Consider the following 13449-nt stretch of genomic DNA (forward strand, 5'->3'; position numbering starts at 1 on the left):
TATATGTATAGGTATCTAACCTTTTTTTGTAAAATTAGTAAAAGTAGGTTGGTTAATTTTATATTTTATTGATAGCCTTATTAAACTCGGAACATATTTTCTCTTAGCCAATATCATAATAATAATAAAATACATAACATAAAATGTTAATACTAAATGACTAATCTCTATAAAACTAATATGTATAAAAATAATAAAATAAGTAAAAATCACATCATTAAGTAATTATTTGTCATTGTAATTGGTTGTCTTCATCGGGGCCTCTTGTATTCACCAGATTCTTCTGAAGATCCTGTAAAGAAATATATATAATATAAGTAATTCATTTGAATTATACCTACTATGTCACTTTTTGTTATGCTACATAGATAGTTAATTTTTTAAAACAATATGTCTTACCATAACTCCGGTGGCACAGTCTGCCTCGCCACCCGGGCTCGCACACACATGTTCCGTTGACACATGTGCCATGTCTGCAGCCCCTCGAGCAGTCCGAGCCGCCGAGTCTGCGGCCCACCTCACAGTGATTGCCTTGCAGTCCAACAGGGCAGCGGCACTTGTTCACTCCTTTACATCTTCCACCATTCAGACATGGGATTACACATTTTGCTGTAGAAATATAAAATAGAATTAGTAATTAGGGATTTGATAGATCTGTATTTTCTATTTTGCTTGCTCTGATACTTACAAAATTCACATCTTAATCCGTAGTAGCCTTTAGGACAGTCACATGTGTCCTTTTGTATGCATTTGCCTCCATTTAAACACTTTTGTGAACATATACCTGAAAAAATAAAATAGTATTTTTTTTTATTTGCAGAAACATGATGAGGCCCACAGTATTACTGCAGCAGATCAAAAGGGGAGCACATTCAAGTGCATGGAAGAAGAATCCCCATGTGAGTTATCTCTTCACTATTGTAGATAACTAACCTAACTAGACCCTTGAAACATTAAAAAAAATATTTTACCCCTATAGGTATCTTGTCCCTTGGTAAAGGCCACCTATCAATGTCAATAGCCTCCTCATTCCAGTTCCTACAATTTCTACTAGTGTTGCCACGAATAGTGAATTAGCCGAATACCGAATACCGAATATTCGGCGACACTGCCGGCCGAAGCGCCGAATATTCGGCCGCCGAATATTCGGCGCTACAACCTGTTTTTTTTGTTCCTGGAACTGCTTTGAAGAAGTCGCTACAGATTATATGAGAAATGCTAATTATTAGGAGGCAGAATGCTGTGGCAAAGATGTTGAATTTTTATTTGAAAATTGTTCGCCTAGATCGGATGGCCGATTCTTACAAGTGGTGGTCAGCAAACAAAGAACCCCGAACCTTTTGAAATTTGCAAAAACTTATCTTTCTTCATCTGGAAGTAGCGTTTATAGTTAGAGGTTATTTTCTGAGGGTGGTTACAATGAAAAGCGTAATCGTGGGCTACCAAAAAATGCTGAAATGCTCGTTTTTATCCAGCACAACTTACTACTGATTAATTTTAAGTACTAAAATGTTGTGATTTGGAAGTAAATACACAATTTTGATAAAAATAACAAGTCATTTTTTACATGATTTACTATTCGGTATTCGGCCCGAATAGTACCCACTATTCGGCCGAATACCGAATACTGAAAAAACTGGCCGAATAGGCCGAATACCGAATAGTTGCCGAATATTCGTGGCATCTCTAATTTCTACCGAAAAATATGAATTACAAAAATACAACAGATCATTATTTCAGCTGGATAAAATAATCCGCGTGGACCACGCGGGCGAGCTGGGCGCGGACCGCATCTACGCGGGGCAGATGGCGGTGCTCGGCGGCACGGCCGAGGGGCCGCTCATACAGCACATGTGGGACCAGGAGAAGCACCATCGGGCCAAGTTTGAGGAGCTTATCGTTAAACATAGGTAAGGATACCCACTGTATTACCACAAAAAACTTTAAACACAGCTTAGCAAGTGTTTAAAACGAAATTTGAAAAACTTATTCCGCTCTTGAAAGCGCTAAACAGCTGTTAAATACTGTCTTAGTTTTTGTGGTAAGGCCCCTATAGTGTTTAGAAGTCTGTGTGTTTTAGTGAAAGATTATAAGGGAACCCTTTGATTTTCAGGGTACGGCCAACAGTATTTATGCCTATTTGGAATGTAGCTGGCTTCGTCCTTGGCGCTGGTAAGCATTTTATTTGGATAATAGTTATTATCTAGTATTTTAACAGCTATATTTTGAGATATTATACAATTTATAAATGGGTAAAAAAAGAAGTTTTTTTTTTTTATTTCATAAAAGTGCATAAAAACAATTATGACATATGTATGATATATGGACCTCCTGAATAAAGTTATAGAAACCAAAATAACTTCTTTAATTTTTTTTTAGGAAGCGCGCTAATGGGAAAAGAAGCCGCCATGGCTTGCACAGTGGCAGTTGAAACCGTCATAGTGGACCACTACAACGACCAGCTGCGAACCCTGATGGAGGATCCAACAGTGGATAAGGAGATCCTGGAGACCATCACCAAGTTCCGAGACGAAGAACAAGAGCACCACGACACAGGCTTGAACCATGGAGCTGAACAAGCGCCGTTCTACAAGGCCATGACTGAAGTGATCAAGGCAGGATGTAAGGTGGCCATCGAGATTTCCAAGAGGGTCTAGTTAAGAGAATTCGAATATTTGTAAATAGGTATGTTATATTTTTGCTTTCTTTTTAAATGTTTGTCTAATATAATCAGCGTAAACGTATAAAATATGTTGTTTAAATATTTTACTCTTTAGGGATTTTTTTTTATTTTATTCAAACTTGTTAGGAAAAGAACCCTAGAAAGAGAAGACGACCATCATCGACGTCATAATAATACAAAACGTTAGAAGTTTTAAATTGAATTGTAGATTACGATGCGACGACTCCCACTTTATTAGTTTTGTTTTTAAAGCTCAGTAAGCTCACGTAAAAACAATGATGCTATTAAATCAGTACCTCCTTCACAATGTCGCCCCTGATACCCAGTAGGACAGCTACACACCCCGGGGGCCGTGCAGTTGCCCCCGTTCATGCACTGCGGGTAGCACAGCGCGGTGCGGCAGTACTGCCCCATGTAGCCCTCGGGGCACTGGCAGATCTTGTCGTTATTGCACCAGCCCTGGTTCGCGCACTTTTTGTCACATTCTGCGTCGGGACCTGAGTGATAAAAAAAAGTTTGATTAACTTTCATTTATTATTAGTTTTTTTTAATAGATGCAGTAATAAAACATAAATTAATAATTGAACGTATTTTTACACCAATAAATCCAAAAATTCAAGTTAAACGTAATTAAATGTAACCTACATTTTAACTAGTATAAAAACAATAAATATTAATTATTAGTAACGGGCATGCAGCGTTCAAACAGACAATCTTAAGAAAGAAAATTAACTGATTCCAAGTACAGGTTTAACAACCAATTAAATTGAAAGAAAGTAAAAATAACTTGGATGAGTTAGCTAAACATGTGAATAATAATGAAGAAGAAGGCGTCAGGCAGATGTAATGATACTAATGATACAGTTATAGATTTATTGAGCAAGCAAATGTACCAACCTAAAACGCAAATACTGTGAGCAGAGGCACCGCTAATGCAGCCATTCAGCAATCTCGCCGGTACGCACCCGGAAAAACAAGGCAAAATGGGTTAATTAGCCTGGTGTGTACTCAGGTAGGACTTGCATACGTACGTACACCAAGTTAAACAAAACACTACGGTCATTGACGCACTTGTCATGCTTACACAAGATTAAAAAAAAAAAGTCTCAAATCTGATTAGTGTTGAGCTTAAGATTATTTGTATAAACAGGAAAGCCATTTGCGCTTGTGGTAGTTTTATGACCGGCAAAATGGCACTTGTAATTTCAGCTTGTACAAATGATGAAATTCGACCACCTGTTTTGGCCACAGCATGGAGTTTTAAGACCATTAACAAGAGTTAATAAATCATGGGCCGCCAATCACCGTATTGTTTAGAACACGCACATTACAGAAACTAAACACACTGCTCACTTTATTATGCTATGAAATGAGGATGAAGGCGGTTTGCTCAAACCAAGTCGCCGTAAATGTATTATTAGAGGCGTAAAGCACAACAAGTTGAGATTGAAATAGATGAAATGCAAAGTAGACTCCAAGTGTTCGTCTTGGGTTTAGATATTATGGACTTTTTAAAGCGTGATTGGGTTTTAATTAACAAGCAATTTGGGATTCCAATGTTAGTCAATATCAAAAATATTGGAACCCCAAGAATTTACAAGCATTTCGCCTATTTTTATGACGTTTTATGGCTATTTATCACTTTGTGTGTATGATTATTTTATTGGATTGAATTGCCATTTAATTCACATCATAATAATAGGCGTGTAAGGGTTAAAAATGCGTTGGCGATACAATACCTGTTCTTGCTAAATACACACCTCTCTGTGCGCATTCCTTCTTTAGACTTAGTCTTAAAGGAGTACCTTTCAGTGGTATGCCTCTGCCGGTTTTTAAAACTAATCCTATTTCTAAAGTTACCACTCCACTGTTGTTTTCCACACATGGCAAGAAAAGGCTAAATTCTGTGGACAAAACATAATATCAGTTGTATGTTAAATCTATCTGTTTCACAAACTGACTTATCTTTAACAAAATTATCAAATAATTTTAAATGTATATCACCTTTGGCTTTTTTAGGCACTCTTCCCTTTTTCTTTATGGACAGGTATGGTGCCTTCAATATCTTAGGATCTGATGACGTCAGTGTGTCAAAATGATAATAATACTTTTTACAGCACGACATCCACGTAAAGTTAACGTATCCAACCTCTGACGGTATGATGGGAAGTTTTGTAGAGAAATTCGGGTCCAGCACGTAGGGCGAAACGTTGCCGTTCACTATCGCGTATACTTCCATTGAAATACCTGTAGAAAATAATAATTAAATTAAGAAAACTGAAAGGGATTTAAAATTAAATCTCTCCATAATTTCTGATAAGATTTTAGTAATGTTGATCTTACCGCTGAACATCCGTATTTGCCGCTCGTCAATCCAGAGGGACATATCTGTGGGTTGGCCGAATTCGTGCGAGTAGTTCTTGGGCTCATGGCGACCGGCGCCCAGCGTCAGCGACCAGGCCAGCACCAGCGCGGCGCCCACGCGAGCGCCCAGCCCCGTCGTGGACCACATACTGAAACCCAACAACACTCATGTCACAACAAAAACCACTAGAAATGGGAGACATATCATAACACTAGCAAGGCATAAATTAAAAATGTACATCAAGGTGCTAAGTGCTCCCCACGCATAATAATGTTTATTCACTATAGTAGGTAAATTGTAAACGTCAACACACAAAAAATAGAAAACAAATTATCACATTTAAACATAATTGAGTGGGACCATTTGGGACGTGTCTACACAAAGAAATTATCGTGAGAAACTGCCGGCCGTACCTACATAAAAAATGGACGTCTTCATTAAATATCCCCTGTCAAAAGTAATGTCTACTAGTTTTTTTAACGCTCCCACTGTCAAATTATACTTACAAAAGGTGTTAACAAAAAAGAATAACGAGATAGGTGCACAGATCATTTTATGTAGGAGGGTTGTGCAACTTTTACTTTACTAATCCTATAAAATATATTTCATCTAATGAGACAAAAACTCAATAGAATTTATCTTTAAACAATGCTAGTTACCTAGATCGTTAACTACTGTAGTTACATGTGCGACATTGTAAGTATAGTGCATCCCACGTTCCCACACATTACCGATTATACGATGACCATAAAGTAGCGCCAAGTCAGACAGGCGCGCTTCGAGATTAATTAATCGTTCTGTTCTCACATACTTGTTTCGCAAAAAAAGTATAAAACATGTTCTGTTCAATTAACGTTAATAAACCATCAGCAGATGCTGAACAAAAATGTTTAATGGACCATGCAGTCGGACCATTTATGTGATCCGTTTATTAAAGTAAATTGACTTTAATAAGTCCTCGCAATTTTAATTTCAATACCTTTGTGCATTAAATATTTAGACATAAAGTCGAACTTATTAACGAAAGTCATTTAATGACAAAGTATCCTAATTATCGTGAGAATACAAGTAGCATGCTAATTGCACAGATCTTTAGTAGTAAAATACACTACAAGTCGCATTGCAATATTTAAGTGCAAAGATTAATTAACTTGTTATCTTTACGTTTTGGGTTAATTGGACGATCTTTGACAATCGCAAATAGTAAATTACATCTAATGCGTAATACTAATAGAAGTAATATTAATGCTAATAGTTTAAACGACAGCTTCATCATAAGACGAGTAATATTTCAAATAGGCTCCACAGGTGCGCCACCCCTGGCTGTGCACTTGTTAACCTAAGCAGGCAGTGAGTGGTCAGTCGACAATCGACACCATATCGATACCCGTTCCAGTAAACAGGTAACCGAGCAAAGGGAACAAAACCACAACGACTGACGGCTTCGCGCCCGCGCACCGGACAACGGGTTCATTCATCTACCTACTACAATAACTTTTATTTAGCTGTACAGCTGATATAAATATCTTTTATCTTTTTAATGATTCACGGTAATCACTTTTTAACTGAAAAATTTAATACCTAGTGGCTACTTATTTTTATCAATTAGTGAACTAGTTATTGGTTATCTCTTAACAGCACTACCAACTGTTTCTAGATAATCTTAAGTAGCACATGTAAATAAATACTAGCCGTTATCTATCAATCAATACACCATCGTTTTACACAGATGTTCGTATGTAACTATCTAACTGGGCTATTAATAAAACGCAGGAAACATTGTTTACATTTTGATTCAATTAGGCGCATGCTTCTACTGCCTTATTTAAAAAAACTTAATTACTTATTCCTTTCTCATTCCTACCATTTGTCAATACAAAAACGCTTTTTTAATTTGGATTTAGGCATAAGTACCTATACATAATCTTAATTGAAAAGTTCCGATCTAGATAGCTTTTAATTGGAACTCTTCCTGACAGCAAATAACCAAAACTTTCAAGTGGATCTGACCAACGATCCACCACTTCCCACTTAAAATGAAAAAAAACTTGTAAAATTTATTCTGTCGTGTTTTAATACTTTAATAAAAACATACCCTTAAAAACTGAATAAACCTTGAAATTTAGCAACTGCTACTTTTATCTGGATCTTACCTGTAGGATTACGTTTATCCTCACAAGTCAAAGTGACATGAAATCCATTCATAACGTGAACATAGTTGAAGGATTAAACTTATGCACTGTTCGCGGTCACAATTTGGCAACGTTCGTGTGAGCGATGTGTGAGATGCGTGGCACATGCAGCGGCGCGCGCGGCGGCTGTCAGACTGAGCACGCAGCCAGCCTGGCTGGAACACTCGAGCCCCGAGCACGGACCAAAAAATAAAACATGTCTTTTAGCAACTGCCTCCTGCCCCGTTTTCGTCTGTAATCAAATCACAAAGGAAGCACAAAGCACCGTGTAATGCATCCCTTTTGTTGTACACCTGCTACCTGGTTTTGCCGATTACGTTTCGCATTGTGCATTTGACGAGGTTTACGATTTATGGGAGTGGGATTATTGATGGCTTTATTTTTGGACGTGCTGAAATTTATTTTAAAACTAAAAGCTCTAATTTACGTGTTTCTTTAAACCTAAAAAAAGAGATATTTTTTTATTATGTATAACTAATAATATTGTAAATACCATCCTACCACCATGTAATGTATTAACTGATAAAAACAAATTAAATATACAATTAAGTAGGTATTATAAATAACAAAAAAAACACTTTTCTGAAAACACATAAGTATTATGAAAAAAAAACTTCTGCAAAATGTTGAGAAACGCTGGTTATTTACATGAAAAAAAAATTAGCATGTAGGTATAATCAACTGAATTCCCGGGAAAACATTTTAAGGCGATACAATATCAATTATCCCGCGATTAAGTCTAACACAAACCTTCTTGTATAAAGTCGCTGACTGCCCGGGGTACACCGGAATAACGAGTAATAGGGTGTTAGGTCATTCGAGGAGGCTCCTTTTGTGCACCAAATAATTAAATTAGGTATCGATGATAGCGGTGGTCAGCGTAACTGGCGTAACGAAACCACAACCTATGGATACAATAGAACCTTCACAACCTGGACTACCCTATGCGGTCTCGCTTATTCTGGAAGAAGTATTTGTGATTGTATTATGACCAAAAAAACTCACCTACTTAGAATTCGTGGCCAATGAAGCTATAAAATCTGCAAGCTGAAGAGGCAGCAGTGGGTTGGCCGTGTGTGCTGAAGAACTGATGACGGTGGGGTTGTAAATGAGACCTCGAGTGTAGACCACGAACAGGAGACCTTAGGCAGGTAGCGGTTGGATGACGAAGGCCGTGGAAACAGTATTGCCACAACTCTGCTCCTTGGGAAAGAACTATGTCTTGCAGTGGACAACTAAGGACTAATGATGAAAATGCTGATGTAAGCTTTAAATTGGACTAGCTATAAGGTAATACGTAACTAGTTGGTTTATGGCGGTACATAGGTACCTAAATAATAATAGGCACTAACTACCACTACCCAGATATATGAGTAAGTATACTACTTGGGTATTTCCTATCTAGCCATCTGGAAACTCATTATTTTATCTGTAATCGATAGTTTATTGAACTAAGATTAAACACACAAAGTACCTACACCTGTTTACCAATTCTGCTTTGTCATTTCCGTGAGGAATTCGCCCTCCATTGATAAAAGTTATAAAATATTTGAACCACCCGACCATTAGAGCTGAATCACACTTAGTAAGAGTTGTTAGTAGACATACATTGCGGAGTATGTATGATAGATTCAAAAGTTATGCAGCAAATATTAAACAAGCGCAGCAATGCACCATCGGGGAAATCTACGCTAATGAAATTTCAGAACAGGAGAGTACCTATGCATCAATCAGTTTTAAGCTTTAATACCTAATTAAGGTAGGCCACCGGCCGCGGCCGATTCCCTGATAGTACTTCTACTAAACCATACGAGCTCTAATCATTGTGTGAATCATCCTTAACTAGGTAGGTACTACTGGGCAAAGTCGGCGAGACCTAGGTTCCATAGCTTAGAAGTGTTCGAAGCGCCTAAAGGCTGCCCGCGAATACACGCACGTACGATGGTTGACGATACAGCATGGATCATCTTTCCCTTAGCTTCTATGGAGTTAACGCGTGAGTACCTAGTTATCCTCTGATGGCTATAATGATCTGGAGTCGATGCACTATTTTACAGTTATTTGAGAGATTCCCGAGGTGAGGCAGAACCGGTCGCGCCGACCTTGAGACAAGGGCGAGCGTCGCCGCGAAAAAACTGCCGGGTTAAGGAGCGGCCATTGTGTCTGCCTGCGGGTCCGATAAATCATCCTAGCCGCTAATCACGTTGAGGTCACTTCTTCAATAAGTCAGGGTTTCAATACTTGGGTAAGATAATTATACGTTAGAAACATTTGCCGGGATTTTTTTATGGCGGAAAATTTAACACAGTAGGTAGGCAGGGAATACCCTGTCTAGAGTAAATAAATAAAAACACAGTAGTAATTTCTTAAATTTTATTTTCTATGCAACATAAAAAAATATTCATCATAGTTACACAATAAATTACTGTTACTTAATGCATAAACTAAAATGTAATTATTATAGTCGTGAAATAATTGTCGAAGTCAATTTTGTTTCAAATTTTATTAACGTTGTCATGATCTGAAATTACCTGCCTTACACTCAATAATTTAATAAATCGGATAACATTCCAACTTAACACGAACAGCTCCGTTCAAAAAAGCTTGCTTAGCAAAAATTTAATGTATATTTTAATTATAACACTGATTTATCGTACCGCACAACAATTAGTACCTACCAGATATATCTATGTAGCTTGCATGGAATACATAATTATATGACTATTGATTTTAACAACTAAAGCTAACTGTACCTATTTAATAGAGATAATAATAAGAACGTGGTTTTCACCTAAAAATTGTATACTTTAATAATTAGATGAACCTTAATGTAAATTGAACTGCGGTACACTGGCGGCCAAGTTATTAAGTGTACTTTGTATCTGTAAGTTGCATTTAGTGGTGACCCTGGCGGCCAGTGCACAGTACAATAGCTGCATAGTTTGTGACAGCCCCGAGTAAATCAGACATTGTGACAACATGTACGTATAAACACCAGTATAAATAAATGCATACATTGTGCTAATATTTTGCGGTCACTTAGTCTCGGAACACTTACAATAAACATTTCTCATATTCTGTATATGTAAGGCAAGTGTTTTTCTTCTTACAAACATAGAAGGAGGAAGGATACATTAGGTTGAACACATCGAAGCTATTGGAAACAGGCAGTGATTTACTTCACCGAATTTTGGTGGGTTTGTAACAATTTTAACATCGTTATGTATCTTAACAAATATCTCAATGACAGATGAATACTTCTCAAATATTAGATAACGGCTCACAAGCTACAACTCAGGATTCAACCGAACAATGCTCTCACATTTATATATATTTAAATTCTTACTACACGTGATAAAAACTTCTTAACAAACAACTCAAAGGGGATATAACAGTGCCATCAAATATTAATATAATGCAAGGTATAAGGTACCAACGGTTACATTGTAAGCTCAATATTTAAATCAGGACTTTGAACATTTGCCATAAGAAACATCGATAAACCTACCAATAAGGAAAATATAAATACACAAGTCATTTTATTAAATACAAAATAAATAATTTGTCAGATTGCACCATGCCTCTACGTCAGTCTAAAAGTTACAACTTTCAAGGTATCAAGATTTAATCTAACTGACCCAGGCTTGGATGCATGAAAAGAAAGAGATATTTAAAAACTCAACATGGTTACACCGTGTGGAATGTATTGTTTAAGAACCCGACACCTTTCAGGCGAAGAAAATAAATTATACAAAAAATATATAAGTAGTATGTAAATACACTGGCAGCCAAACAAAGTCTTTCGAACTTTGAAGATGCTAATTATTTGTCTGCAAGTGTACGAAGTTATAATAAATAAAATAAGAGATGACAAGTTCTGATGCAACAAGCGGTCGTCTGCCTAACATTAGTTAACACGAGACCCTAGCCTTAGATCTAACACTCCGAGGCACAGAGGCGGCGACCGCCCCGGGATAAAACATTCATCAATTAATTCTTCTCAGTTTATTTACTTACCCGGGGCAACCGTTAAAGCCATGAAACACGAAATATCAACTTGTACCTCGGGTGTGTGGTGCGAATTTATGTTCAATATTTAATTAATTAGTAATACAAAAAGCCTTATCAACTACCATAAAAGGGACCTAACTCACTATTCAAGAGAGACGATTTCTGACGATGACCGCGTCACAACAAGAAACGGACATAAAAACGGATATCAACGCGAGATTCGTAGGTACTATTGAGAAATCGATTAAGGAGATTCAAAAATTACTGAAACGAATCGTGCGTGCGTCACTCTACAAATCGAACTTTACAATCACAACACCGATAAATATTAATCGACAGCTGCCTTCCACGAACCGACTCTGTGTGACGAGTGAGTTTGTGAACGCGAGCGTTGTCGCGACCCGCCCCACTCTCCGCTAAGCACCAACGTCAGCCGGTGGTCAAACTGCAATTGCTTACAAAAATATAATTTAGATGAAAATACTCTCTCCACTACGCATCCCCCTACTCCGTATGTAAATACTTGACATCGCTTCACTTCCAATTCTAAAACGAATACACAAGAGAAAAGTGGAAATATGAAGAAGCTATATGTCAAAATATTATATGTTTTGAAAAATATTTAAGTAGCTCTTTATAAGTATTAAAGATTCAAAATTTAAATTTCGTTGTTAGATTCGCTACTGAACAGTTAAAATGTCAGTAAAAAATAAGATTTGTTTCAAATCAACAGGTGATAGAATGGTCCATAGCAGTTTGTCAATGTTTAAAAAGATTTCAAAGATTATAGATATGCGTAAATTCTCCTAAACGACATGATATAGACTTCCCACAGTCCCCCGAGCAAGGAGACCGCGCGAGGTCGAAGCCGCACTCAGCACATCTGACCACCGGAACAGAGCATATACTCAATTATCCTATTCTCTGTGACAAAAATAGCTTTCCTTAAATTCGAGTCTTCACTTGCTACCATATCCTTATCATAAGTAATTGATATCGAGCCAACACTTCTACTAAACCAAGCCGAGATTAAAAGAGTCGTATAAGACTTGTATAATAAGGATGTAATATATGTAATAATGAATGTGTGATGTTTGAGTAGCCACTACCAGTCTAGTGGCTACGTGTCAGCTAGGGACGACTATTTCTTTACTTCATTACATAAAATCAGTCTCATAAAGAAATAATATCTTGTTTGTTTCACAGTCGCAGCTCAAATGAACTCTATAAAAGTATACGATAAAAATACACCTTTTCGTAAAGATCGCAGAGAACTACGATACACAAATTATTATCGAATTAACTTCGGATACAATAAAAGTTACTACAATAGCCTTCTCTTTACTGACACTGGTTAGCGCTGAACAGTCGGATCTGGCTCTAGGTTCAGCTAATTCTAAACTTGGCCCTACTCGTACGTTACTAAATAAATTTGAACTAAACGCGTTAAAATGATATTTCGCCGCCAATAGAGAGACAACACTACTAGGATAGGATTAGAATAGAATAAGAGAGTCATCTTGAGTAATCGACGATGGAGTCTTCTGCTGCGTTATTTACAATATTAGTAAACACATTTTATAATAACATGACGCTTGCATCTTATTCTATTCTAATCCTATCGAATTACATTATGGCAGTTTCATAGACTGTGGCGCCCTCTACACCCTTATGAGAACAACAGCAAAGGGGTAAACTTGTTCTTGAAGTGTGAATGTTTCTTTTACAACTCTTAAGTTATTCGATTTGTGATAAGTGGACTTTAAATATTTAGACATAGAATTACAAGCATTACCTATTACATTTTATTCGTCCAGACACACCATATAGTTTAACATTCACCAGAATTATCTAAAAGGTCATACATTCAAGCAACAAATTAACTTCATTCACAATCCAATCACAAGAGGGCGCCATTACACACCAGTTTCCCCGTCACGCCGCTAGATGTCGCTGCGCCGTGTCTCCTACGCCGTAAGGTGCAGTTTACACGTAGGTGGGCGGTGCCTGCGCGGGCGGGGCGGGGCCGGCGGGGGGCGGGGGCGGCAACACGCGCGCCCCCGGCACGTATTGACCAATGAATGAGCCGTCCTCTGTGAAGCGACCTGTAGGAGGAGATAGCGTAAGTATGGTGAGTATGTGTTAAGTAGCGTAAGTTCCGCACCTAGTATTGTTGGTGTTATGAGGCATTGATAGGT

The 13449-nt window shown here is 37.5% G+C and overlaps 3 protein-coding genes across 8 annotated transcripts in view; 1 reads left to right on the forward strand and 2 right to left on the reverse strand.

Moving 5' to 3' along the window:
* Positions 1–52: 52 nt before the first annotated feature.
* Positions 53–8264, reverse strand: LOC105398208 (protein shifted). Of its 3 annotated transcripts, none has more exons than XM_048633033.1 (8): positions 8246–8264; positions 5027–5196; positions 4688–4930; positions 4423–4587; positions 2980–3180; positions 689–784; positions 400–609; positions 53–292 (listed from the first exon to the last, which is right to left on the reverse strand). In XM_048633033.1, the coding sequence occupies exons 2-8, from the start codon at positions 5193–5195 to the stop codon at positions 252–254; spliced, it is 1125 nt and encodes a 374-aa protein (XP_048488990.1). In that variant the 5' UTR covers position 5196; positions 8246–8264; the 3' UTR covers positions 53–251. The 3 variants fall into 3 exon arrangements, with proteins under 3 accessions (XP_048488990.1, XP_037968600.2, XP_037968602.2); XM_038112672.2 differs by lacking the exon at positions 8246–8264 and adding an exon at positions 7202–7396; XM_038112674.2 differs by lacking the exon at positions 8246–8264 and adding an exon at positions 7202–7395 and having other exon boundaries at positions 4444–4587.
* LOC119692356 (5-demethoxyubiquinone hydroxylase, mitochondrial) lies at positions 823–2749 on the forward strand. The gene is made up of 4 exons (XM_038112675.2): positions 823–899; positions 1741–1910; positions 2114–2172; positions 2380–2749. Exons 1-4 carry the CDS (start codon positions 825–827, stop codon positions 2655–2657), a joined length of 582 nt encoding a protein of 193 aa, XP_037968603.2. The 5' UTR covers positions 823–824; the 3' UTR covers positions 2658–2749.
* A 1335-nt stretch (positions 8265–9599) lies between the features above and the next one.
* LOC119692429 (neuroglian) overlaps positions 9600–13449 on the reverse strand; it is a 35076-nt gene continuing 31226 nt past the window's right edge. For all 4 annotated transcript variants that reach the window (XR_007268259.1, XM_048633059.1, XM_048633058.1 and 1 more), the window contains one exon: positions 9600–13356. Coding sequence is in view for 3 of the 4 variants with exons in the window: in XM_048633059.1 (XP_048489016.1) it covers positions 13238–13356 (119 nt within the window). In the remaining variant the exon portion in view is untranslated. The remainder of the gene's footprint in view (positions 13357–13449) is intronic.

This window comes from Plutella xylostella, chromosome 5 (genome assembly GCF_932276165.1).
Source record: "Plutella xylostella chromosome 5, ilPluXylo3.1, whole genome shotgun sequence".
Classification (NCBI taxonomy): domain Eukaryota; kingdom Metazoa; phylum Arthropoda; class Insecta; order Lepidoptera; family Plutellidae; genus Plutella; species Plutella xylostella.

Bases quoted from the DNA above. Each gene is read 5' to 3' on its own strand.
- LOC119692356 (XM_038112675.2), top strand. From the start codon at position 825: ATGATGAGGCCCACAGTATTACTGCAGCAGATCAAAAGGGGAGCACAT. The intron at 900-1,740 runs GTGAGTTATCTC...TCATTATTTCAG, and splicing joins CATGGAAGAAGAATCCCCAT to CTGGATAAAATAATCCGCGT. The intron at 1,911-2,113 runs GTAAGGATACCC...TTTGATTTTCAG, and splicing joins GAGCTTATCGTTAAACATAG to GGTACGGCCAACAGTATTTA.
- LOC105398208 (XM_048633033.1), bottom strand. From the start codon at position 5,195: ATGTGGTCCACGACGGGGCTGGGCGCTCGCGTGGGCGCCGCGCTGGTG. The intron at 610-688 runs GTAAGTATCAGA...ATATTTCTACAG, and splicing joins CGGATTAAGATGTGAATTTT to CAAAATGTGTAATCCCATGT. The intron at 293-399 runs GTAAGACATATT...ATTTCTTTACAG, and splicing joins ACTGTGCCACCGGAGTTATG to GATCTTCAGAAGAATCTGGT.